This window comes from Quercus robur, chromosome 6 (assembly GCF_932294415.1).
Source record: "Quercus robur chromosome 6, dhQueRobu3.1, whole genome shotgun sequence".
Taxonomy (NCBI): domain Eukaryota; kingdom Viridiplantae; phylum Streptophyta; class Magnoliopsida; order Fagales; family Fagaceae; genus Quercus; species Quercus robur.
Window position 1 is genome coordinate 51,933,493 of NC_065539.1, and position 27,336 is coordinate 51,960,828.

Here is a 27,336-nt window from a genome sequence, read left to right on the forward strand (position 1 = left end):
CAACATCATTCCCACATGAAATCACCACTATTATCACTTTGATATGAAATTTTTTGTGTTCTTAGACTTGTAATTTACATCGTCATAAATTATATTTGTCCACGCTAAACCTAACCAAATTATAAGTTTGTAAGTATATATAGTAAATATAGTAGATCTCTATATTTACCAATAAAGGATAACAAGAGTAAGTTAAACTGATTATTTATTAATATTAAATCTATTCATTGACATAAGAAAACTTTACGCAAATCTTGCATTAACTTAAATTGTTAAAGAAATGCTTATTTAAGAGCAAAGAGGCTTAATAACTCTCCACACAACCATGGCTACAACTTTGAAACTAATACTTTTCTTACTCCTATCCCTGCACATCTTCTCACTTGTCTTAAGCCACCGGCCCCACCCTCTAGACCCTCTAACACCTTCCGAGTTCACCCTGGTTGGAAATATAGTCCATAAATTATACCCCAGCTCAAAGCTCAACATAACTCTACAGTACGTAGGTTTGGACGAGCCAGACAAACCTGCCATCCTTTTATGGCTATCAAACCCCAAGTCCAAACCACGACCTCGCCGTGCCTTTGTGATTGCACGTCTCGATAAACAATCCCACGATCACAGTCGACCTAGCCACCCATGCGATACTCTCTGATAAAGTTTACAACGGACACGGCTACCCTTTGCTTACCTATGAAGAACAATTGGCTGCAATGGAATTGACACAAACTTATAAACCCTTTATTGAATCCATTGAGAAGAGAGGCTTAAACTTATCTGAAGTTGTTTGCTCAACTTTTACAATTGGGTGGTTTGGAGAGTTGAAGAGCAAAAGGGTGTTGAAGGTTTTGTGTTTTTATGTAGATGGAACTGTGAATTTGTATGTGAGGCCAGTGGAGGGAATAACGTTGCTGGTTGATATTGATGAAATGAAGATAGTTGAATACTATGATAGGTTTATTGTGCCTGTGCCAAAAGCTGAGGGAACGGAGTACAGGGAATCAAAGCCAGAGCCACCCTTTGGTCCTCGTGTAAATGGTGCCACCTTGGTGAATCCTGATAGACCAGGGTTTAAGATTCACGGGCACACTGTTAGGTCAGTCTTCTTTTTATTTTATTTAAACTAGCTTTTTAACCCGCACTATGTGCGGAACCTTTTCATTTATATTTATTAGAAAGAATTTTTTTATAATATATTTAAATACACTTTTACCACATACTAAATACCCAACACATATCTCCATTTATAAATCTAATAACAAACACCATAGACAAATACCAAATACTAATTTAACCCAAATTTAATACAAAATACTCAAAACAAAATTTATTTTAAACCCAATACCATAATTAAAACCAAATCTAACTCAAATATCTAAATCTAAAACAATCCAAACCAAGTGCATTTGAAGATTCTGATTCAGCATCAACTAACTTTATTTTCTTTTGAATTCCAATGTGCCTCTACATTGCTTTTTGTGTGGTTATGTGCTCAATGCTCATTTCATATCTTAGTTGTTCTTTTTGTTCTTGCTCCTTTCCAATCGGCCAAATATCGTTTCCCCTTCTTATTTTCCACCTATCATGTCCCTTTTGTGAGAAATAAATATAGACCTTTGTAGATTCCGTTCAATCCCAACATTTATATATTGCACAAAGTAAATGTATCTTAGAAGTTTCATAAGAAACTTTAAAATTAAAAAAAAAAAAAAAAAAAACTACAAAGTTTGATCATAATCTACAGTAAACAGGACACCAATTGTTTATTATTATTTTTTTACATAGATTCATTGCGTTATTGAAAGTGTATATATGGGGAGTTGTAACATGGCAGAATATGAAATTGCAAAAAGTGTACCCATATCTCCTTGCAATCAAAATCTATTGCAAGTTGGACTACAAATTTGGTTATACAGAACAAAGTAAGTTTTCTTATACATTCACAAATGTATATGCTTCTAATTCAGGGAAAAAATTCAAGTAATTAAAACATAATTAAAAAAATATAACAATAAAGAAATGTTAGATCCAGATGGAAGTTTCCACACACACACACACAAAACTTAAGTAATACATGAATATTAACAGAAGTTCAAAGCCTTATAAAAGCTCAAATCTCTTAATACAGTATACCAATATAAGAAATTTGAGTGGTTTATTCTATCTAGGCACAAAGTTATAAGTAACCTTCAACTTTTTGTAGCTTATCTAGACCTTCAAATGCTTTAATATGTCTATAAGTCTCTCATCAAGCTCTTTAGCTCTTTGATCCGTTCAACCTCACCCTTTGATATTTCAAAATTAATATATGACTGTCATTAAACAAATAAATACATTATTACTACCAGTTTTCTCAAAAGTAACATACTCAACATGCTTTTAAAAAAATGCCAAAGCTTTATTACAATCTAGTCAAATTGTAATAAATCAAACAATAAGACAGCCCCTATATATGGCACATAAATAAATGGAAGAAGGAATATATTTTGTGCATTTTGGGTACTTATTTTTTTATATATAGTGAAATTTGTAAGAGAGATGAGAGTAAGATAAAAGAATATGTGTTGATGAGAAAAGGAGGATCAGAAAACCAAAATATCAAACTGTGGTCTGTAATCAATCATAGAAACAAATATTGGAGTATAAAATCTAATCTTATTAGAACATAAGTTTAATTCACTTATGCAAACCTATATGCAAAAACCAAGTCCAAGTTCAATACCACTGCCACTACCAAATCAGTAAAACTCTCCAATGTAAGATCACATTCACAGACCCACAATTTTTTTATGAATATACTTTCAAAAACACTGAGCCACCTCTAAATCAAACCCAAATTCACTGAACTAACAATTCATTCTCAATGACAAATTAAAAAATTTGTAGAGAAAATCTAAACTCTAACCTCAATGCACAAAGCCACCAAGAAATAAATCATAAACAAAATAGACCTACTTATCAGATTCCCCTAACTTTCAAATACATAATCTTAAATGCCACTGTAATTCAATTTTATAGAGAAAAATATAGAAGGGTTCCAACTTGGGAGCCCTCTAAGAATTAGAGTCTAAAAGTTCATTTTAAGATTAAGTTTTATATTCTTCCAAGAAGAGAAAAAATGATTATGAGGAGATAGAAATAAGGATTTACCACCAAACTTTCTATGGATTACACAGCCAAATTGTCATGGATTTCAATAATAAAATTTTCTATTTTATCTACAAAGCAACTATATAGGAATTTCTAGAATTCTCATTTAACTTCAGCCAGCAGAGATGCCATGGTTGAAAAACAAACACAAACACAGATATTAACGCAACACACACTCAATGTTGCAACTCTGTCACCCAAAACAAATCAAGAATTGAAGCGAAATGAACCAAATTGAGAAAATGTAAGGAGAAATGTTTTGATGATTCTGACAGTGATGTTCTCTCTAAGAGAGTATGTGTCTATACTTTTTTTGTAATGCTATAATGATAAACTACAGGTTCTAAATGAGATTCTCAATGGGACTCTAAGTTGGTGTGCAGAATCAAATTGCAGTTGTGCTTTTGTTGGTTACTCTAGTCATGGATGGATACCTTTTGTAATTTAAGTTGAGAATTACGTAATAGGATTGCGTGTTTTCTATTCTTGCATATTAGCTATCACAAAACTTAACTACATTGACTTGCTAAAAAGAATTACAAAAAAAATACAACTGTAATTTTCTTTTGGTGTTCAAGTAATAACCTTCGAATATTTTTTATCATATGGTACAGTAGAAAAGGCATCAAATGAGGTAAATAACATAATGAAATAGAGAAATAGTACCTAAAAGAAGCACTAAAGGGGAACACATTACTTTATAATTGTGCGCTATCTATTCTCTTCAGCAGTTCCATCTCCCCACTGGAAACTCCAGGATCAATATAACACAACTAAAAGTTTGAAACAAAAACAAAATATTATGCAATTCGAAAATTTTAAGAACTTAACACAAATAATTTTTCCTATAATTTTAACCCAACATCAGAAAAAACATGCATAAAAGAAAATAACAATAAGACATGAAGAAACAATAATTGTAGCAGTATGTATATGACAAATTGACAATCAAAACCAAATTTATCAAACTTCTTCAATCTCCCTATCACTCTCTAATGGAAGGAGATGTCTATGAGTAGTTTAGGGGAGAAAAGTAAAAAAGGAAGACAATAACTTAACCGGTTATGGGTACACAGCCAGTCTCTCTGATGGTGGCAGATTTTTCTTTGTTTATGTCAATTCCTAACAGATTATATATTAGCCTAAACCCAATAAAATGGCACATTTATTCATGACCAATCTGCAGTTATATCCTATAAAAAAAAACCTGCAGTTAGAAAACATTTAGCAAAAGAATAAAAAATTAAATCTATAGTCAACTAAATTTTAGCAAAAAAAAAAAAAAAAAAAGCTGTAAGTTAAAGAGGAGGGCTGTCAAGGCCCTTAAATGCCGCCAACTGGCTCCTCTTTCATTTCCTAGTAAGTTTTCATTTTAATTTTTGGTACTCTTCCCTCACCTTCACTAATTAGTCACATAAAAGATAATCTTCATTTTGATGTTGGCCCATATGATTAATTTGAAAATAATAGTCTATGACTGTGTTAATTTGATAATCTTCATTTTGTTTTTGTTTTTTGAATTTTTTGTTCTTTGTCATAAATCTATGTTTTGAAGTTAGGTTTTACTTCCCATTTGTTCAATTCCTTCCTTTCTCCTGACAACAGTTCCTCCAACGTTTTCTACCTTAAAAGTAAAACCTTGAATGTACCCATTTATTTTAAGTTCCAGTTAAGTTCTTAAAATCTCTTTTTTTAAGATTTTCTTTTCCCATAAAACGTTTGCACCTATAGTCTTATTTGTGTTGCTGTTAAGGAAATTTTTGTTCTAAATCAAAGCAATTGCAAATGGAAAAGAGATTTCATTAAACAATGAAATAAAGAGGAAAATTTATGCTATCATACCTTTCATTTTCTTGTAGATGAAAATAAATACAGCCCATGGACATTCAATGTAGAAACAGCAACTGATATTACAATTACCCCCTATAAGCACAGATTATGCAGAAAATCCTGAACCAGTTCTGCAAAAAACAAAATATGCAACAACAAAAATATAGCCCATGGACGTACAACATAGAAACAACAACAGATATTACAATTACCCCTGTAAACACAGATTATGCAGAAAATCCAGAACCTGTTTTGCAGGAAACAAAATATGTAGCAACAGAAATACAGCCATGGACATACATCACAGAAAAAGCAACAGATATTACACTCAGCCCACTTGTAAGAACAGATTATGCAGAAAATCCTGAATTTGTTCTGAAGAAAATAAAATATGCAGCAGCAGAAATACACCCATGTACATACATTACAGAAACAGCAACAAATATTACACTTAGCCCCCCTGTAAGCACAGATTATGCAGAAAATCCTGAACTTGTCTTGCAGAAGCAGAATATGCAGCAGCAGATATATAGCCACATCACAGAAACAGAAACAGATACATAGTTTTTCTTTGGGTCCGAATAGATGCATCGTTTTTCTTTGTGTGGCGTTTCAAGTTTGTTTCACACGTGTTTGTTTTTCAAGTGGGTATTTTTCCTACATGGCCGATAACTAAATCTAAATCTAAACCAATCCAACCAAGAAATTCAAACCTAAATCATATTCAATCCTTGGATTTAAAAACGAAAAAAAATAATAATTTTACTGATTATGGAGTAATGGGTATGTGGCCTCTCTCTCTGTGCCTTCCAGACTATATCCCTGCGTGCATGTGGTTTCGACCAAAAAAAAAAAAAAAACCAACTGAAAAAGAAGAAAGAAATATCTGCGTAACATTCAATCCTATAGTTTTATACAATTTGAAATGGTAATTGAATAGGAAAAAAAAGGGGGGGAAAAATGCCTACCTTCTACAAAACCCATATATTTTTCCATAGGGATAAAAGTTTTGCTGTTGGTGATGAATCAACAGCAAAACTGGTTTTCCAAATCAAAACACTAGGAAAAAAAAAACAAAAAAAAGAAAAAAGAAAAAAAACAAAAAGAAAAAAAAAACAAAAAAAATAACGATGAACGCAGATATTAGAAAACAGGGGAAGGCTTAGTGATTTCTGTAATCCAAATTGGAAAAGAAATAGAAAATTTGAGAAAACAAACATTTTCATGGAGAACCCAAAAGCCCGAAACATAAAGGAATCAAAACCAATCAAACAAAAAAAACTCAATAAAAGTAATATTTTATACCCAAATCTAAAAAAATAGAGGAAACGTACTGGAGCCAGTTTCGATGATCTGATGGTGGTAGATATGTAGCCTGATAGTGTTGATGCCCATAGATTTTTCTTTCTCTATGTGCTTGCAGTGGAGAGGGAACGGAGAACTCTCGAGGTAATGTGCAAAATAGCTGTGCAAAAGAATTGTATATAGTTAGTTAGACAACGTTTGAAACAATAAAGGAAACTAGCATCTCGAGTTTTAGAAACTCGAGATTTATATTAGAACTCGAGTCTTAAAGACTCGCTATGCGAGTGTGAAAATGACACATAGATCTTGAGTCTTTAAGACTCGAGTTTTATGCAAAAAAAAAATCACCTATAGTGGCGTTTTTAAACCTTACAGTGACGTTTTAAAGCCCTATAGCGGCGTTTTCCTGCAAATTTTTTTTATAAGTACAGGTTTAGCGAGTCCTATAGTGGCGTTTTTAAGTCCTATAGTGACGTTTTATAGCCCTATAGTGGCGTTTTTATTCAATTTATGAAAATCGAGTCTTTAAAACTCGATTTTCAGCTTGATTTTTTCCCACTTTAAAGTAATCCATTACAAATCGAGACTTAAAAACTCGAGTTTTATCTTGGAACTCGAGTTTTAGACACTCGAGATGCTAGTTTTCAACATTGTTTTGAAATGTGACAACTAACTAAATTTTTTAATATTTATTGTTATTTAGAAAAAAAATTCGAGAACTCTCTCTGTATCCAGCGTTTTTTTTTTTTTTTTTTAATTTTTTTTTTAAGTATTGCCAACCTTTTAATTGTATATTGGCCGGTTATTTTTTAAAGTGAAATGTGTCTGAATTTTAGATAGACACTTTTCTTATTTGTTAACACCTCCTTAATTGTAGGAATTCACTTTCTCTCAGCTTCTGCTATTATATATACTAACTTTTTAACCCGCACTATGTGCGGGAACCTTTTTATTTACATTTATTAGAAAAGAATTTTTTTTAATAATATTTAAATACACTTTTACCATGTACTAAACACCTAACACATATCTTCATTTACAAATCTAATTACAAACACCATAGGCAGATACCAAAAACTAATTTAACCCAAATCTAATACAAATACTCAAAACAAAATTTATTTTAAACCCATTAAAACCAAATCTAACTCAAATATCTAAATCTAAAACAATCCAACCAAGTGCATTTGAAGATGCTAATTCAGCATCAACTCATTTCATATCTCAGTTGTTCTTTTTGTTCTTGCTCCCTTCCAATCAATCAAATATCGTTTCCCCTTTTTATTTTCCGCCTATCATGTTCCTTTTGTGAGGAATAAATATAGACCTTTGTAGATTCCATTCAACCCCAACATTTATATACGGCACAAAGTAAATGTATCTTAGAAGCTTGATAAGAAACTAAAAAAAAAAAAATCATAAATACATATAAACCACAAATTTTCTCATTAATTTTAGACACATATTCTCCATACTCTATCCATTCAATAGATGGTTATGTATGAGAAGACAATGAATTTAAGACACTCATTTATGTTTTTTGTAGGTATACTATCTATCAAATACAATGAAAGAGAAAGCAAAATTAAACAAAAAACCAATTCTAGAGAACAAACAACATTGATTATTAAGCATATAACATGGGGAAAAAAATTAATTATGGAAAAATATGTAAAATCCTTTAATTATAGGTATAGAATCAAAGAATTATAAATAATTTCTATTAGTATGGTACTACAATTTTCACTTATTGCTTAAACCTACTACTATTATAATCTAATAATATAAACATGATATGATAAAACTTCTAAGATAACTCTATAAAATAGCTAAACAAAATCATAATATCATAAAAATTTTAGTAATAAGTTAGTCTCATTCCGCTCCAAAGATTTTTCTTATACAAAGTTAGGATTCTAATCACACCGTTCAATCCATTATATAATTCAGTCTTCGATTTATGTTGGTTCAACCTCACCCACATAAATAGATTTCCTTCTATACATTTGTATGCACCAACATGTAATTGTTGAAATAGTCAACCACCATAAACCAAAGTATGTCTCTCATCTTCACATTCGCTATAACCTTTCTATCATCCATATTTAACTAAAGAGAAAAATTACATTAAATGTCAATTTATAAATTAAAAAAATATGTATAGTATGAAAATCTATTGAAACATGGTTTAGTCAAACTTAAAACTATACATATGTATTTGTTTTGTAGGAAAAAATGCTAGAGACCACAAACCATATATATAAAACTCGGTTTGGACTTAAATTTAGTAGTTATAGAAATATGACTAATAGAAACTCAAATTTCACAAAACTAAGACTATATGTAATCTTAGAGGCAGACTGAATTGTAAAACTATACAAACACAAATAAGCCGAATTTGCTACAAAGCATAGCCTAAAAAGAAAAAGAAAAAAGAGAACTCTAACAATCTATTTGGCTGCTGGGAAAAGGTGGGAAAAAAATTAATGAAATCATAACAATTTTATAGGTCAATTTGCTTTGAGAACAAAACAGCACTAATGTGTTAATTGTGTTTTAGAATGAAAAAAAAGTTCTTTTCTTCCTATTAAAAATTTTGCAGTAATTTTTTCTGCATAAGTATTAGATTTATTCATGTGTTCCGTGATTAATACATGTGATATATATTTTTTTTATTGAATTAGAACTTCATTCAAAAACGGCCATGATTATCTTATCTTTGTCATGGTGCTGCTTGTCCATATCATTGACTTGGATAAACATATAAAAGTTGATGCACTCATAGCATAAGGGCGTCTATATCAGTAATCTTTATCAATGCCGAAAAACATTGACAGTTTTTAGACCCCTTAAACAATTGATTAAACCTAGGTAATTAGCCAAGTTGTTACTTAGTCCAATTAAACAAGTCTAGGTTATCACAATATAAAAGATCAAATCATGCAAAGCAACGAAAAATAAATAAGACAATGATATGATCACCCAGGAAACCAAACCGGTAAAAACCTGGGGAGGATTTGACCTAGCTATCCTCAAGGTAAACCTGAATCCACTATCTTGAAAGAATCGAAGTTCATACAAAAGGACTTACAAGCACCCCCGCTCGACTTCCTAATGCTACCAACCAGTAGAACTTACTGACACGACCACGTGCAAGCTCCGAATCCACGGACTCCTTCTTTCTTGGATTCCCACCAGCTACAAGCACCCCCGCTTGTGTATTCTGTAAGCTTTAATGGCAGCAACTGAATTGATCATCAAGGTGTAGAAAATATCTCCACCTTGAAAACCTTAAGTTTGTGTAAAGGAAAGCTCCTCTAGATCTCACAAGAGATTTACACAAACCGCAATATGAGCAACACTAAAACGTGGCTAGGGTTTGCCTTTTATACTTAGGACAAATAAGAAACCCTAAAAAACGTTTTAAAACAAATAGGGCTGAGTTGGAAAATTCTGCAGAAAAGTGATCTGCCCGAGCTTCGATCGGTCGAGCCTAAGCTTCGATCAATCGAGCCAGGCCGAAAGCCACAGTGCTTCCTGCTTTACACTCGATTCCAACTTTACATTGACATACAACTTTGAGCTAACTTTAAACACTTCTAAACACATTGTTTTGATCATGGTTTGCCAACAATACAAATTAGAGTTCTAAATACATAAAGTCCTAAACTTTAGAACCTAACAAACTCCCCCTTTGGCAATCCATGACAAAACACAACTTAGAAGCTTAAAGTTTACAAAATGAAAAGCCCTTTACAAAATAATGCTCATAAACCAAATTCAATCCTAACTACTATCCATCAGTTGCAAGTGTAGACAGCAGCTCAATTGAATCAACCTGTATATTTCCTGAAACACTAAACAAAATGCATAACCGCATGTGTGGAAATAATACGAGTAAACAAAATAACTTCTTGATTTCAAACAATACACAAATAAAGACATATATCAATGAATAACTCATAAATATAAATCAATAAGCAGTTTGAAACAAGAAACGAATAAAGTACCAACAAAAACATAAAACTCCCCATAACATGAATATCCATAAAAAACAAGGTAAGGGCTAAAAAAGTTAAGTACACAGTGAAGCATCTCCCCCTGAAAATAAAAAACCTACAAGTACTCCCCCTTTTTGTGACGGAATGCCAAAGGGCAAACAAGATATCCATCATCAAAAGGGAGGTGGTCTAAATTGCGCCAACTCCGCATGCAAGGCACGGATCTCATTAAGTACATCCACCATAATCTGTCCATGAGCCGCCTGAACGGTCAAGACATGATCCAACGTGCGACGAATGTCTGAATCATCTGAAGCAGTCGGTGGAGGAACAGTAGCATCAGCATCAGCAGCAGCACCTGAAGTCTCAGCAGCAGCTGTACCTGTAGAAGAGGGAGGAGGGGGAACACTACTAGATGACGCATCTCTAGGACAAGGAGGAGCAACTCTCAACTGAGCAGCCTTCTGACGAAGAAAGGTGGCACCTATGGGAGCTATCACATGAACAGGCTCACCCGACGGAAAACCATCTAGACCTAAGTAGAGCAGAATCCTATGAATGAAAATAGGATGAATCAGCGCATGCCCTACAGCAGAACTCCTATGAACCTTGTTTAAAGAACGAAGGAACAAGTGAGAAAAACTGATGGACGCTCCAGAAGTAAAGGCGTACAAAAACACACATCGCTCTAAAGGGATGGTGTGGAAGTGAGAGATAGGCCACAAGGAATGACACGCAATCCTAAAGAAGAGATAGGCCGTCTCGGTAAGCTCAACGGACGTGATCCGAGGATCAGAACCCCACTGGATAGATGACCCAGTGATGTAAGACATGACAACATCTAAAGAGGGTGACTCATCATAGGGATAGGGGGATTCTAGCATTTTACCCTTAATTTTAAAAAAAATTGGCAATATGCCCTTGTTTGCAAACTATATAGGGGCGTGCCCCTGTTTCGATACTCGATTATCCTAAAATCGAGTTCAATTAAATACTCGATCTGTAGAAAATCGAGTTATGCCCGATCAAACTAAAAAAAAAAAGAAAAAATTGCATGGAACTCGACTTTCAGGAAATCGAGTTCTATGCAAAAAAAATTTTATAAGTGTAATTCCCCATATTCAGGGAGCCCTATAGTGGCGTTTTTAAGCCCTATAGTGACGTTTTAAAACCCTATAGCGGCGTTTTCCTGCAAGAAATTTATAAGTGTAATCCCTAGTTCAGGGAGCCCTATAATGGCGTTTTTAAGCCCTATAGTGACGTTTTAAATCCCTATAGCGGTGTTTTCCTGCAAAATTTTTTATAAGTTCCCATTCCTGGTTCAAGGAGCCTTATAGTGGCGTTTTAAGCCCTATAGTGACGTTTTAAAGCCCTATAGCGGCGTTTTGGAACTCGACTTCCCTAAAATCGAGTTCCATGCTTCTTCTTTTTTTTTGGTTGTAGTTTTATTGGGCATAACTCAATTTTCTACGAATCGAGTATTTCATTGAAACTCGATTTTAAGGTAATCGAGTATCGAAACAGGGGCATATCCCTATATAGTTTCGAAATAGGGGCATATTGTTAAATTTTTAAAAAATTAAGGGCAAAAGGCTAGAATCTCCTAGGGATAGTCAGCATCCCGAACAACCGGCACCCCAAGGGGTAATGGTGAATTCTACACCTTGTATCTAACTCCTAACAAGGGTGTTGGAATCATAGATGTGGCAAGAGAGGTTCGAGTAGAACTCTCTAATCAGGGCGGTCGGGGGAGGATGATCTATCTCTACAAGAGGCAACCAACCCCTAGACTCAAAATTGGCCCTAATGGCCGGATCAAGCGCATCTAACACAACAGCTCGCTCAGACCAGATCTTACGCCTACAGTTCAAGGTGTCATAGGCTTCTCTACACTTATCATTCTTAAACAGCTCTACTCTAGGTGGAGACTCAGAGGAAGTGGAAGTGGTCCTATAAGCTCTAGTTTTCTTAGGCATGGTGCTAAGATAAGGATCAAAACACAGAGCGAAAGAACAAAAACCACAAACCAAAACCAAGGGCAGATTGCAAGTTAGCACAAAAACAAAATATAGAAACAAAATCTATATGATGCATGAACAAGTTTAAATGTCATGATGCATGTTCTAATGCAGTGAATTAAGTCAAAAAGGTTCAAATTACAAAATTGGCTTGCACATTAAGGTTTTTAACACAAAAAACCCCCAAATTATAGAAACCACTTGATCAATTTAAAAAAAATATTGACGAATTGATCATTACACATGATATAATAACAAAAATAATGACCAAATACATCAATTGAATAAGCCAATTTCATCAATTTAAGCCAATTTGACAAAATCCCCAATTCGGATCAAATTCAAAACCCTAGAATTTCCAATTTTTCAAAAACCACAAAATTGATCAAATTAAACTATAGGGAACATCCATATAACATCATGGCACAAAAACCCATTGATCAATTACACAAGACTAGCTTGAATCATCAAAAACCCCAAAAAGTTTGAAAGTGCCGAAAATACCCATGATAATGCATGAAATCAAGAAATAAACTTGAAAAAGAAGGGCAAAAAGGGACATACCGGCTTCTAAAGACAAAAACCTTGCAAAAATCTTGAAGGAAAACGACAAAAATTGAATGGTGGAGCCAAGAGCCAACACGGAGAGAGAGAAAAGAAAAGAACAATTTGAAAAGTAAGTTTGAAAAAGTCCAATTCTGCCTTTTTGAAAAACCTGATTCACGAGTTTCGATCAGTCGAAAATCAGCCTCGACCGGTCGAAACAGACAGAGACTCCCTCTCTCAAATTTTTTAAAATTTTAAAAATTTCGATTGGTCGAAAAACAGAATGGACCGATCGAATCAGGCAGAGGCTCACCATATTTTTGAGGAAAAACATAATTTTTGAAAAAACTAGTTGATTTAATTCAAAGCTTTGAAATTTAAGAACAAAAATGCATGAGTATGAGATGATATGATTTTCCAATCAAGAATTTTAAGTCCAAAATTCCCAAAAACAAAATTTTGCATTCTCCACAAATTTTCAAGCAACAAATTTAGTTTGCACATAATTCAAAGTGATTGCAAAAACTTGGTTGGTCAGATCATAAACACACACAATAACATGTACAATGTTTAGCAAAGAGTAACTTGTGTAGTGTGTGTGACTAGCAAAGACTTGAGATACATGTGAGGTGATATGTGAATAGCAATCAATCAATCACAAAGTCTACAAAATTCATCACAAAGAATTTAAAAGAGACTATCACCTAAAGAGTTACATCATATAACTCCCACATCTCCTAGATCATAAGCTTGCAATCATGTAAGTTTCTTGTATTTATGCCTCATAATATACATTCCAATTTTAAGTTTATGTGAGTTTGGCATCAAGCCTAATAGTACACACCAATTAGATTTTAAGAATTAAGCACTTTTACCGAGGCTTCACTTTATGTTCTTTTTGTGCATATGCTACACTTTCTCAAGCACAAAATCTTATGATATGCACTAAGGTGTTCATGATTGGCTAGTGAACAGTGGTGAGATGGTTATTTATGCCTTTCTCTAAAAGTTCAAGTCCAACATTTAAAAACATGTGACTTCAAGATTAAGACATAGTAATCAAAAACCATACACATCTTTCCCACACAACATGCACTACAAATCTTCAACTAGTAGAGTGCAATAAATAAGCTCATCAAAGCTAAACAAGGTACAAAAGACATGTTATGTGAAAATAAATTGACTAACCTTGTTCTCAAAAACCAAGAAGAATAGTGCAAAACAAAATGTGCTTCCTTTTTCTTCCTTTTTTTTTTTTTTAATTAAAAAAAATAAAAAACACCTAGAATGAAATGCATGAATGTTATGCTATGCAAATCCTAGAGACAAAAAAAAAAAAAAAAAAAAAAAAAAAAAAAAAAAAAAAAAAACAGAAACCAAAGAACAATGGTCACAAAGGGTAGAGCAATGAAGCATAAGGACCATGTCAAAAAGACTCAGTTAGGTCGAATCTTTTGCATCCAAAACTTTTTAGATGCACCACGAGCATTGGAGTTTTTATTCACTTGAGAATGATTACCAACTCCAGGATTGGAATAAAGGTTTAAAGCCTTTACCAAATCACCAATAAGTACCATAAGATCAAGTGCTTGAGGCACAGGTACTTTTGGTTTGTTTGCTCTCTTTGCAACTTGCAGCTTGTAGCAATTTGGTCGTATGTGTCCAGTCTTTCCACAAAAGTGACAAACCCATGCAGGTTTATCATGTGTCTTGTCCTTAGATAGGGTAGGCTTCTTAGGCTTAGATTCTTTCAGATCAACCCTATTTTTCCTAGATGATGAGCCTTCTAAGGGTTTAGCAACCTCACTCACAGAGGGTTTGACAGTTTCACTCACTATCTCACTCACTGAAGGTTCAGAAGAAGAAGATGAAGGAACAAACTTAGTGGAATGGGGAGCGGACACACATATGCTATCAACATAACCTAAACCAGTTTTGTCAGAAGATGACTTTTGAACACTCAACATTTGATCAAGTTTAGAACTAGCAGATCTAGCAACAGATAAATCAAGTTCCAAAGATTTAACTTTATTAAGCAAAAGCATATTTTCAGTTTTCACATTGTTCAAAAGATCATTAGCATCAAACAATTTAACAAGCAAATTTTTCTTTTCAAGCTCAAGAGATTCAATTTTCTTTAGGCCAAGTTCAACATTCATAGCATCCTTTGCAGCAACTTTGCAAAGTTTGTTATAGGCCTCTTGAAGATCTGCATCTTCAGAGAGTTCCCCATCAGAAGGGTTCTCTTCAACAGATATGCTCTCATCAACTACAGCAGTAGCAGTGAAAGCAATGAAGTTTCCGTCCTCATCACAATCAGACTCATGATCAGAAACTTCACCATCACTAAGGGTTACAGCCATAGCCTTACCTATAGACTTCAAATAGGTTGGACATTCAGATTTCATGTGTCCATACCCTTGACATCCAAAACATTGAGAGCCCAAAGAATTATTGGAAGATTGACCTACTCTTTCTCTAGGTTTATCATTGTTATTAACCTTAGTGGGATCATGCTTCCTAAAATTTCTAGGTTCAGCAGTGTTTGTGCCTCTTGCCTTTCTATTGTTATTCCTGAGAAAGTTTCTAAAATTCTTGGCAAGATAGGCAATCTCTGTAGCAGAGAGCTCATCATCGAATCCACCACTATCAACATCATCAACTAACTTAAGAGCCATTGATTTAGATTTGGTAGTTTTGGGTAGATCCAACTCATAGGATTGAAGAGATCCTACAAGCTCATCAACAGGGATGGAGTCCACATCCTTGCTTTCAGTAATGACAGTCACCTTGGGTCTAAAGTCTTCAGTCAAAGATCTAAGAATCTTCCTAACAATTTTAGGTTGATCATAGATTTTACCCAAGTTAAAAGCAGAATTAACAATATCATTCAGTTTAACATAGAATTCATTAAAAGATTCATCATCAGACATCCTAATGCTTTCAAATTTAGAAGTCAATTGCTGCAATTTATTTATTTTGACAGCCTTTGTGCCTTCATGCACAGTCTAGAGGATATTCCAAGCAGTATGAGCAATCTCAACATTCGAGATTCTCTTAAATTCCTCCATAGAAATAGCGTTAAAAATCGCATTCGTAGCCTTGCTATTAAACGAAGCTGGTTCTTTCTGAGAAGTTTCCCACTCACTAACAGGAGTAGTGGGCTTCTCCCATCCGTATTCAACAGAGTTCCACACCCTCTCATCAATGGATTTCAGGAATGCTTTCATCATTTCTTTCCAGTAAGCATAATTATTCCCATCAAAGTGAGGAGGAATAACTAGAGAGTGTCCGTGTTTCATGACAACAGGGGTCAAGGATCAGCTTAGTGATCAAAGGATCAACAACAAAAGAGCTACCTACTCTGATACCACTTGACAATTTTTAGACCCCTTAAATAATTGATTAAACCTAGGTAATTAGCCAAGTTGTTACTTAGTCCAATGAAACAAGTCTAGGTTATCACAATATAAAAGATCAAATCATGCAAAGCAGCGGAAAATAAATAAGACAATGATATGATCACCCAGGAAACCAAACCGGTAAAAATCTGGGGAGGATTTGACCTAGCTATCCTTAAGGTAAACCTGAATCCACTATCTTGAAAGAATCGAAGTTCATACAAAAGGACTTACAAGCACCCCCGCTTGACTTCCTAATGCTACCAACCAGTAGAACTTACTGACACGACCACGTGCAAGCTTCGAATCCACGAACTCCTTCTTTCTTGGATTCCCACCAGCTACAAGCACCCCCGCTTATGTATTCTTTAAGCTTTAATGGCAACAACTGAATTGATCATCAAGGTGTAGAAAATATCTCCACCTTGAAAATCCTAAGTTTATGTAAAGGAAAGCTCCTCTAGATCTCACAAGAGATTTACACAAACCGCAATATGAGCAACACTAAAACGTGGCTAGGATTTGCCTTTTATACTTAGGACAAATAAGAAACCCTAAAAAACGTTTTAAAACAAATAGGGTTGAGTTGGAAAATTCTGCAGAAAAGCGATCTGCTCGAGCTTCAATCGGTCGAGCCTAAGTTTCGATCGATCGAGCCAGGTCGAAAGCCACAGTGCTTCCTGCTTTACACTCGATTCCAACTTTACATTGACATACAACTTTGAGCTAACTTTAAACACTTCTAAACACATTGTTTTGATCATGGTTTGCCAACAATACAAATTAGAGTTCTGAATACATAAAGTCCTAAACTTTAGAACCTAACAAACATTGAAATCTTTAAAATTTACACGGTAACCTTCCCAAAGGAACAACATGCCCATATTAATATATATATATATATATATATATATAAATGGATTCCAAAAACGTTAATCAAAACAAATCGAAACTACTAATCAACCAAAACTAAGTCATTCTCCGCAAGTTATTTGTCTGCTAGTGATTTCAATCAACATTCCTATTTAATTGTTCCTATTCCCAGAACAAACTAATTGAAAAAAAAAAAAATCAAATTGACAAATTGACAATCAAAATCAAATTAAAAAAAAATCAAACTTCTTCAATCTCTGACTCGCTGTTTTTCTGTCCTCTAAATGGTATCTAAGAGTGTAGTTTAAGGGGAAAAAGAAAAAAAGGAAGACAGATATTGAATCAAAATCAATTCAATTAAATACCCAAACCTAATACTAAATCAACTCAAACGTTTAAAGCAATATTTAAAAAAAAAAAACAATTACCGATAAAGGTTTCTGCTCTTTTTGAATAACGAACTCTTGTTCTCTCTTATTTCTCTGTTTTTGCCCTCTCCAAACCTAAATCATATATAACCCCAAATTTCAAAAAATCAAATCAAAATCTAATGTAACCCAAATACCTAAATTAAAATTAATCCAACTAAATTTCTCAAAACTAATTCATATTTCATAGCCATACCCAGATCTAAGAAAGAATGAAAAAAAGAAAAGAAAAACTTACCGGTGGTAGTTCTCTTAACATCTATCTTCTTCTCATCTCTGAATCACAAGGTTTATTTTTTCCTGCTCTCTATCTTTGTATCGTAAGCATCAGTATTAAGAAAATCAAAAGGAAGCAAAAGGAGAGAGTATCCAAAAGAGGAGAAACGGAAGTTAGAGCATTTTAGGGTTTGCTTTTTTTTTTTTTTAATAGGCGGCTTGGTGTTTTTATAGATACATGTTTGATGAAAGGGTGTCTTCTAAATGGACCGTACGGTTTTTTAAATGGAAAACTATATACGTGGCAGCATTTTAAGAGGGCATTTTTCCTAACGTGGCAGCACCTCCTTATAGGCTTCTGCTATTATATATAGTATTAGATTAGATTAGATTAGACACACACACACACACACACACACACACACACACATATATATATATATATGTCTTTGTTAGGGATATTACATGAACTATGAATTCTTTTATATATATATTGTATTTTTCTTTGTAAAAGTCATTGACTATATTGCATGGACACGGGTATGGGTTCGGGTATGAATATAGGAGTACGGAAATTTTTGAAAATAAGGATACGACAAAAACAAGGATACGACACGACGAAAATATGATAATTAATTAATTAATATTTATATTTAGGCATATTTTTAAAAATATTTTTAGATTTCAAATATGTTTATGTCTATATTTTAAATTTAATAAATAAAAAAATTGTAGTAGGACACACAAAAATAAAAAACACTAAACCCACAATAAACAAGTAAACATTATAAGGCAGAGGCAAATTTCAAGGGAAAAAAAATGTATAAAATTAAAATCATAAAACCAAAAAAAAAAAAAAAAAAAACTAAATCTATTATGTATAAGAACATGCGTGTAAACCCAAAGCCAAATGGCCATGGCAAAAAAAAAAAAAAAAAAAGAAGGATTGACGGAAACGAAGGAGAGACAAGCGTGATACTTGAAGGAGAGAGAGAGAGAAAGAGAAAGAAACAGCAGAGGGAGAGAGGCTTTGGGGTCATTGGTGAAGCTATGGTCATCACTAATCTATGCCCTACGTTGGTTGCCAACTCGCTGATCTCAGCACAAATGCTGAGAAGAGGGTGGGAGTGTGTGTGCTGAGTGAATTTCGGTCCCGGAATAGAGGCAAGCAAAATTTTGGGGCTTTAATCAATTAACAAGATCAACGATAAGTGGTTGTATAGATGTCAAAATCTTGAGCTTTTTATTTTTATTTTTTGAAAGATTTATCATGTCCACCGTGTTAGAGCCGTGTCAAAAAAAAAAGAAAAAAAAGAAAAAGAAAAGGGGAAACTACATGAATGAAAACATGTCACTCATTTGGCACAAACTAGAGATACTACAAATTTTATACACAAGTTGTTACAAAACATAAATAGCAATTTCGACCTAATCCTTATTTAAAGGGTAGGACTAGGATTACATGTTCTTGAACCTGAAAAAAATTAACAAGCCTCAATTTTTCTTTATGATTAGTTGGGCCAACTGGAAATTCCATCTAGGATTTGACGTTCGAGCTGGTCCGATAATTTCTCTAGCATCAATTTATGACTTGGAGAAGCAAAAATATCGCCGAGTTTTGTATAGAGGATTCATATCATGGACCCATCAGAGGAATGGTACTACAAAAGCTATTTTGATAATGGTGAATATGGGTTTGGTCTATCTGCAGTGTCACTCAAGACCTTTGCCGATTGTCCTGCCAATGCAGTATTTTTAGACGCATACTTTTCTACTAACGATGGTACACTAGTGAAGATATCTACTGCCTTTTGCATTTACGAAAATCATGCTGGAAATATAATGTGGCGTCATACTAAATCGGATATTCCTAGGAAAGTTGTATGTGATATTTTTTGTGATTGTTGTTATTGTTGCTGTATTGTTTGGACAAGTAGTAGTTTTATTTGACAATTATATGGTATTGCAGTTTACGGAAGTTAGGCCAGAGGTGAGCCTAGTGGTGAGGATGGTCACAACAGTGGGCAACCATGATTACATTATCGATTGGGAATTCAAGTTAAGTGGCTCCATTAAATTGGGGATATTTTATCAACTTGAGAATTATTTTTTGAAAAATACTACAATCACCAATAAATCTCATAACAAATTTTACCGTTGTTGAGGTAGTAAGTTTTTACAACTGACATTTTTTTTTTGGTACGTCAATCATAATCTCTCACTGCAACCATCGTGAAATTTATTGTGAGTTTAGACTTACTGTTGTTGTTGTTCTTTTTTTTTTTTTTTTTTTTTCATCAAACCCAAAATTTTTTTGTACTAAATGAGGGGTTAGTATAAATAACAAGCTCCTATGAATTAATAGTATGTCTTCCTACTCACAAACTTTAGTAAAATGGTAACATCAATACTAATTTCTTTGTCTCTTACTATGAGCCCTTCTCAAATTATCTTAATAGGTTGGAATATCAGGAGTTCTAGATGTGAAGGGTGTGACATATACTCACACAGATCAAATAAAGAAGAATGTGCATGGCACATTGTTAGCAAAGAACACTATTGGTGTGTACCATGACCACTTCTTGACGTACTATCTGGACCTCGATGTGGATGGTGAAGCCAATTCCTTTGTCAAAAACAATTTGGAAACAATCAAAGTAACTAGCCATAGCTTGCCAAGAAAAAGTTATTGGACAGTAGTGAGTGAAACTGCCAAAACTGAATCTAACGCCTGAATTCAATTTGGCTTGAAACCAGTTGAGCTAGTATTGTGAACCCTAATAAGAAAACAAATGTTGGGAACAATGTTGGTTATCGTCTAATTCCAGGATCAGTGGCACAACCACTAATGTCATACGGTGATTATTTACAAATTCGAGGAGCCTTCACTAATAATCATGTGTGGGTTACACCGTATAACAAGTCCAAAAAATGGGCAGGAGGACTTTATGTTGATCAGAGTCATGGAGATGATACCTTAGCAGTTTGGAGCCTAAGGTAGTATATGATGAATAAAATTCCTCTATCTGACTTTTAAAGTTTGTTAGCTAGAACTTTACAAGATAGTAGTTGTTGATTATGGTAATTGTGACCAATGTTTTCTAATGCACCTTTTTTTTTTTTTTTTTTTGGGTATATGAATGCACAGGAATAGGAAAATTGAAAACAAGGACATAGTATTATGGTACACCATTGGATTTCATCATGTGCCTTGCCAGGAAGATTTTCTAGTGATGCCAACCTTTGGTGTTGGGTTTGGGCTTCGGCCAACCAATTTCTTTGATAACAATCCAGTCCTTAAAACAAGACCTCCATATATTGTACATTGGTCTAATTGCACCAACTAACTATGAGATTTTTACATTGTGGTTTAGTAAATAAAGGAGTTCAATAATGATATCCTTTGTCATTAATTATCTTTATGGATTTTACATTATAGTATTTAATCAGTTTTAAGACTAACTTAATTATTATTAGGTTAATAATAAAAGCCTTAGGTTAAACAGATAATCATCTTTATCATGCAAGTGTGGAAATTTAAAGAAGACATAACTCAGGAAACCCGTGAAACAAAATAGTTTCACAAGAAAAACCTAAGGAAACTTAACCTTATCAATCCCAAGGTGAATAGATTTACTATCAAATAGAACTATAGAAGTTTATACACTGAATAACCCTATTCTTCGTAAACTCAACTATAGTTACTAAACATATTGTCCTTTAAGTGAAGCTTCTACGACAAGTCGCTTCTCTCCTTCTCTACTCAGATCAATTGATATCTTTGATAGCAATCCGCTGCAACGTGAGCTTCCAATCAATGACTTCAATATCCCCTTGAAAATTTGAATCCATTACACTTGATATCTAGAGAGTAGCAACTTTAGATTTACTAGTTCAAATAGTTTTTGAGTAAACACTAGTAGTGACTTTAAGAGCAATTGGCACAAAATCTTTTAGATCTCAAAAGAGTAGCTCTAAAGTGTTAGAAAAATGTGCATTATGGTTTACTTATAAAGTAGACCAAGTAGGAGCAAAACCAAAATCACAAAGTGGGCTGGTGGGCTAATAAGATGATTATGCATATACACAGCTCAATCTGTCGAACTTAAGTTCCAATTAGTTGAAACTATTACGTTCATTTAAAAAAAAATAATAATAATTTGACTAATTATTTATATTTTTATGATAAAAATTATGTTTAATTTTAAATATATCTATATGTATGCATGTGTTACATGCTATTTTTTTAAAAATAATTTCACTAATTATTTATATTTTTATGATAAAAATTGTGTTTAATTTTAAATGCATACATACATTTGTATGCGTTACATGCCACTAATCATAAAATAGATAGATGAAGCTTTAGATACCATTTGGGGTTAGTTTTTGTGTACAAGTTAATCCGAGGGAGTACTAGTAATGAAATATTAAAACAGGACCTTAAGCTTAAAACTTTAAAAGTAGATGGACGATATATTGACTTCCGTTTTGAGAGAGAGAGAGAGAGAGAGAGAACAGGGGACTTGTGGCAGAAAATGGTTGGTGGAGCGTCAAAATTGAGTATCTAGCATAAGACAAAAGATTTGGATTCTTACTAATATTTGTTGTTCATCCCAAAAATGCAAACTTTAGAAGCTGTAACTATAAAAATACAGACCTTAAAATCTGATATTTAATTTAATGTCCAAGTTACATTTTCCAAGCATCAATGTAAACCATTTCCCATTCAAACTGCATTGAGAACTTTTCAAACTGAATGAGTTTATGCAGAGTAAAAGAGGTAGTCGCTAGCCTGGTCACGATGAGGGATATTCAGAATAAGTTCGTGACAATTAACACAAAAACAAATCACACAAGTACAAAAATAACACTAGAACTTAACACTACAAACTAGTTTGCCCATTAAGCTTGCTATGGTTGAAATTGGTACTAAAATTCCCACTCATCTTATCTCATTTTTATTCATACTACAAAAACAGGGGTACAAGGTTGGCTCATAATAAACCGGACCTAGAATACAAGAGAAAGCCAACAATCAACAAACTAATGCTTTCGATAGTTTGAAACATCATCATAAACCTGCGGTGGTATCCCAACTTCCACTGTTCCTTCCAGCATTTGTAACACTTTCTTCATAGAGGGCCTGAGAATCGGATCCAGATTAATGCAACCATAATCCCACCAAGGCCATTCGCTCAAACCTCTTGAAATCGCTCAATGCTTCGGGTTCATGTCCCACCACCATCTCTAGCTTCCCAGAAATCACACAACTTAGAACCCAATTTGAAAGTAGTAGATCATCCTTTTCACTCTCCTCCTCAACCCGGTTTGATTCTATGTGTCTTCTTCCGCATATTATCTCTAGTAACATCACACCAAAACTGTAAACATCCACTTTGGCAGTAACAGGTCCCCTCTTAAGCCATTCTGGTGCCATATATCCTATGGTGCCTCTAACATTGGTGTCAGTTCTAGTTTGCTCCTTATTCAAAAGCTTGGATAGTCCAAAATCTGCTATCTTTGCACTATATTTGACATCAAGTAGCACATTCTCGGGCTTCATGTCACAATGTATGATCTGAGCCTCACATTCTTCATGCATGTAATGTAAGCCTCTAGCTATTTCAAGCGCCAATTCAGATCTCTGAAGCCAAGTTGGTTTCTCCCCCTCCTTGAACAGAAAAAGGGACAATGTTCCATTTGGCATTAGCTCATAAACTAAAAGTCTCTGATCGTTCTCAACGCAATATCCCAATAGTCTTACTAAATTCCTATGATGCGTACGACCAATTATTTTCAACTCTGTTGTAAATTCCTTCTCACTTTTGTCAGTGCCTTTTGTTAGCTTCTTCACAGCAATATCAATCTTGGTATCCTCTGAAGTTAGACTACCACAGTAAACTGTTCCAGAAGCACCACGACCAAGGATCTTACTAAATCCATTTGTTGCTTCACGTAGCTCTTGCAATGTGAATTCTCGAAAGTTAATTCCAATGGTCTTTGCATTTGATGACTTCCATCTCTTCAATACATTTCGAAAGGGTGGATGGTAGTACAAGGCATGTGCTCCAAACAAGAAAGCAAAAGCAGCACTAATTATAAGGCCAATCACCAAAAGAAGCCGTCTATCAAAATTCTTCCTTTTCCTTGGAGGACTTGGCTCACTCTTCTTCTTATTAGGCACCTTGATAAATGCCACTCTGCCTTTGGAGGAAGCACTTTTTCTTGCATTTAACAAAGGCATCCTCTTCTTGATACAGGTTGAATTCATCCAGGAAGCAGCCAAGGTATAACAGTCATCCATAACAGCTTTCTTGCATCCCTCCACATTAACGTTTCTTACTTCACCCAAATCTCCATTGTTAATATCAGGAGAGAAATCAGCATCATCAATTACCTGTGAGAAATTGAAGACAGCATAAGAAAAATAAAACATACCTTCTGTCAATATTGAATTGTAGAGAATGGCAAAACTTTGGTTTTTAGCTGAGTACATTTGGTTACTTAATTAAATTCAAACACTAGTTATATTGACAATTAAACACAAACAGTGATAATTTTTTTCCAAAAACAATTTTTTGTATTGCACTTAAGGAATTATACAAACAAATCCTATGGGAAAAAACTTATTGCAAATTAGTGTATTAGGACTTCTTTTAGTCTATAGCCTACAACTTAGAAAGCCTTGGATGGAACAAAGGTTTCTTCAAAAGACTAGTCTAGGGATGCCTCAAAATTTTTTCTTATTGACATTTTAAAATGTCAATTAACAGTTTAAAAATTGACCTCAGAATTTTTTCCTATTGACATTTTAAAATATCAATTAACTGTTTAAAAATAGACTCTTAATAGGATTGGTATTTATCTATCACTATGACTATTATATAAATAAATAAATCCAAATAATGGAAATAATCTTTATATTACCATTGTGCTAAAATTCCTCATTGAATGGTCTGCGCAATAATTCACCATGTTTTCCTGGTAGCATCCTTTTGATGCATCTCTTGGATCTACCTGCAGATAGCCCGGCAAGCAACTACAGCTCACTGTTTCATTATCTGGAGAAGTGCACATAGCATATATGCCGCATACAGAATTCACGAAGCAAGGGTCATCATTGGCTCTCCACACCCTTTTCCATCCACTGCCATTTCTTTTATGGTAAATATATTGTTGGAAATTGCCACCATCTTCAACTGTTACTCGATGATAGTAGTCTTCAACTGGGCTTGAAAGGTTCTTTGTTATAGAGTAAATTTCATCTTTAGTACCATTGACAAGGTACAAGGAAGCACTCTTATCAAAGACTAGGTTCACATTGGCTGCAAAGGTTTGTGTGGTCCAATAACCTGGGTCAGCAAAATGATAGGCAGAGAGCACCAAGGTTTCCATCAAATTGCATTAACAGCATGAAATCCCCTGTAGAGTAAGTTGAATTTGAACTTCCTATTGCATTGGAATAGAGTGTTTGGCCTTGGTCTAGAACTTGACCCGGCAAGAGTGTGTTTGTTGGTGAATCAAAGCTCCGCCAAAGGATTCTTGAACTGTTATCTCTTAAGATAAAGTTACCATTATTTTGCATGATGCCTAAACTTGCAGCAGCTCCACTATATATTTGTAGAGTACTGCCATTAGCGTATGTGAATACAAGCTCTCCGGCATTAGTCAGTTGGATTGTTGATCCTTGTTCTGCTGGGCTGTCACGGTTGGCTGACCAAACTAGTGTTTTCTCTGGAATTCTATCAAACCAAACCCCAACAAGGTAGAGGCCGTTTTGGAGAGCATAGAATCCAAATGCAAAATCACCCGAGACGGACAGCAAAGAACCATTGGATCCAGCAGTGATGCCAGGACCTATGCTCATGTTAGGAGATATCTGGCCATGTAAGCCATTGAAATTTGAAAATAGCATTAGAACACAAGGAACAATTATCCTTAAAGCCATTGTTAAGTGATGAGAGAATCCACATAAGATGAAATCATTTTATAAGGAGCTATATGTAAAATTCATTGGAACTTTTGGTTTATTTTAGCAAAGTTTTACAATAAGTCCAGTGAAACCATAAATACCACAACATTTTTCAGAATTGTCAGACTAAGAGATGGTTAAATAAACACGATATCAGTGATAGTAGCATGTGAATTTTTTTTACACTAATCAAAATTTATCTAAATTATTATTAGGGTAAAATATCATTTCTGTCCCTAAACTTTCATAAAAGTTTGTTTTTTGTCTCTAAATTTTCAAAAGTTCATTTTTCATCCCTAAATTTTACAAAACATTTTAATTTTCATCCTTCCGTCTATGTCCATTAGTTTATGTCCTATGTGGCCTAACAAAGTGATGATGTGATATCTGACTCTGACCAAATTATTTTATTTATAAAATTATGAACACACGACAAAGAGTTATTGGCACACATGGATTAAAATAAAATAAAAAATATAATAGGTCAGATTTGAATGTAAGAATTTATCAAGATTTAAAATGAATATTCAAAACACCAAAAGTATCAAAATCCCTAATTTAAGCCGACTATTCATCTCCTCCAATCTCTCGCTATCAGCACTAATTCAAGCTCTATTCTCCAGTAACCACCACCCACCTATGTCCTTGTTAGTTTCATTTCAATCCATCCAAATGTTCATCCTTTTTTGCAATGATGACAAGCACTAGAGAAACAAGAAGGAGAGTAGTGGAGAAAGAAGAAGGAGATGATGACAATGACAACAAAGTAGTGGGTTTCTTAGCAACCAATAAACAGTGGCTTTTACGAATTACAAAGACTTTCATCCTTGTCCATAAAAATCTGCCCTCACTTGCACACCAGTCCACTCTACAAGAAGATCTAGTATTTTTCTCAAAAAAATAGAAAAAAAAAGAAAAAGAAAAAAAAAAGAAACCCATCCTCTATTCATGCCTAACAATATATAACACCCTAAAGATCCAAAACTTAATCATAAAAAAACCTACAAAAAAAACCATCAAAACATCAAAAAATGAATGAAAGATCTGGGAAGTTTTGGTTGAACGTCATTAGAGATGGATAGCTTGAAATGTTTATTTTATTTATTTTTCTTTTAAATGTTTTGGTGTTTTAAGTTTTTATTTTAAATCCTAATAAATTCTTAACATAAATATGAGCTAGACTTTATTTTTATTAATTGTTTTAAAATGCCTCATTAGTTTGAAAGGATGCCATATCACAAAAATATTTAATCCATGTGTGCCAATAACTCTTTTCCATATGTCAATAATTTTATAAATAAAAGTATTTGGTCCAAGTCAAATGTCACGTCATCATTCTGTTATGCCACATAGGACATAAATTAACAGTTATAGATGGAAGGATGAAAAGTAAAATGCTATGAAAAGTTTAGGGATGAAAAACGAACTTTTAAAAGTTCAGGGATGAAAAACAAACTTCTATAAAAGTTAAGGAACGAAAATGATATTTTACCCCTATTATTATTATTTTGGATAATTCGATAATTGGTGAGAGGACTTGAAAGTTGAAGCGTCTTAATTGAAAATACCCAAAAATAATGTAGATTGAATTGA

At 33.8% G+C, this 27,336-nt stretch overlaps 1 protein-coding gene and 1 pseudogene across 2 annotated transcripts in view; one reads left to right on the top strand and one right to left on the bottom strand.

The window, feature by feature from the left end:
* Positions 1 to 325: 325 nt before the first annotated feature.
* LOC126690355 (primary amine oxidase-like) lies at positions 326 to 21,115 on the top strand (annotated as a pseudogene).
* A 1,579-nt stretch (positions 21,116 to 22,694) lies between these two features.
* LOC126689388 (G-type lectin S-receptor-like serine/threonine-protein kinase LECRK3) overlaps positions 22,695 to 27,336 on the bottom strand; it is a 95,620-nt gene continuing 90,978 nt past the window's right edge. Inside the window, exon 3 of one of the 2 annotated variants that reach the window (XM_050384567.1) lies at positions 22,695 to 22,850. In XM_050384567.1, the coding sequence (XP_050240524.1) occupies positions 22,815 to 22,850 (36 nt within the window). In that variant the 3' untranslated portion in view covers positions 22,695 to 22,814. The remainder of the gene's footprint in view (positions 22,851 to 27,336) is intronic. The other variant, XM_050384566.1, reaches the window with a different exon arrangement.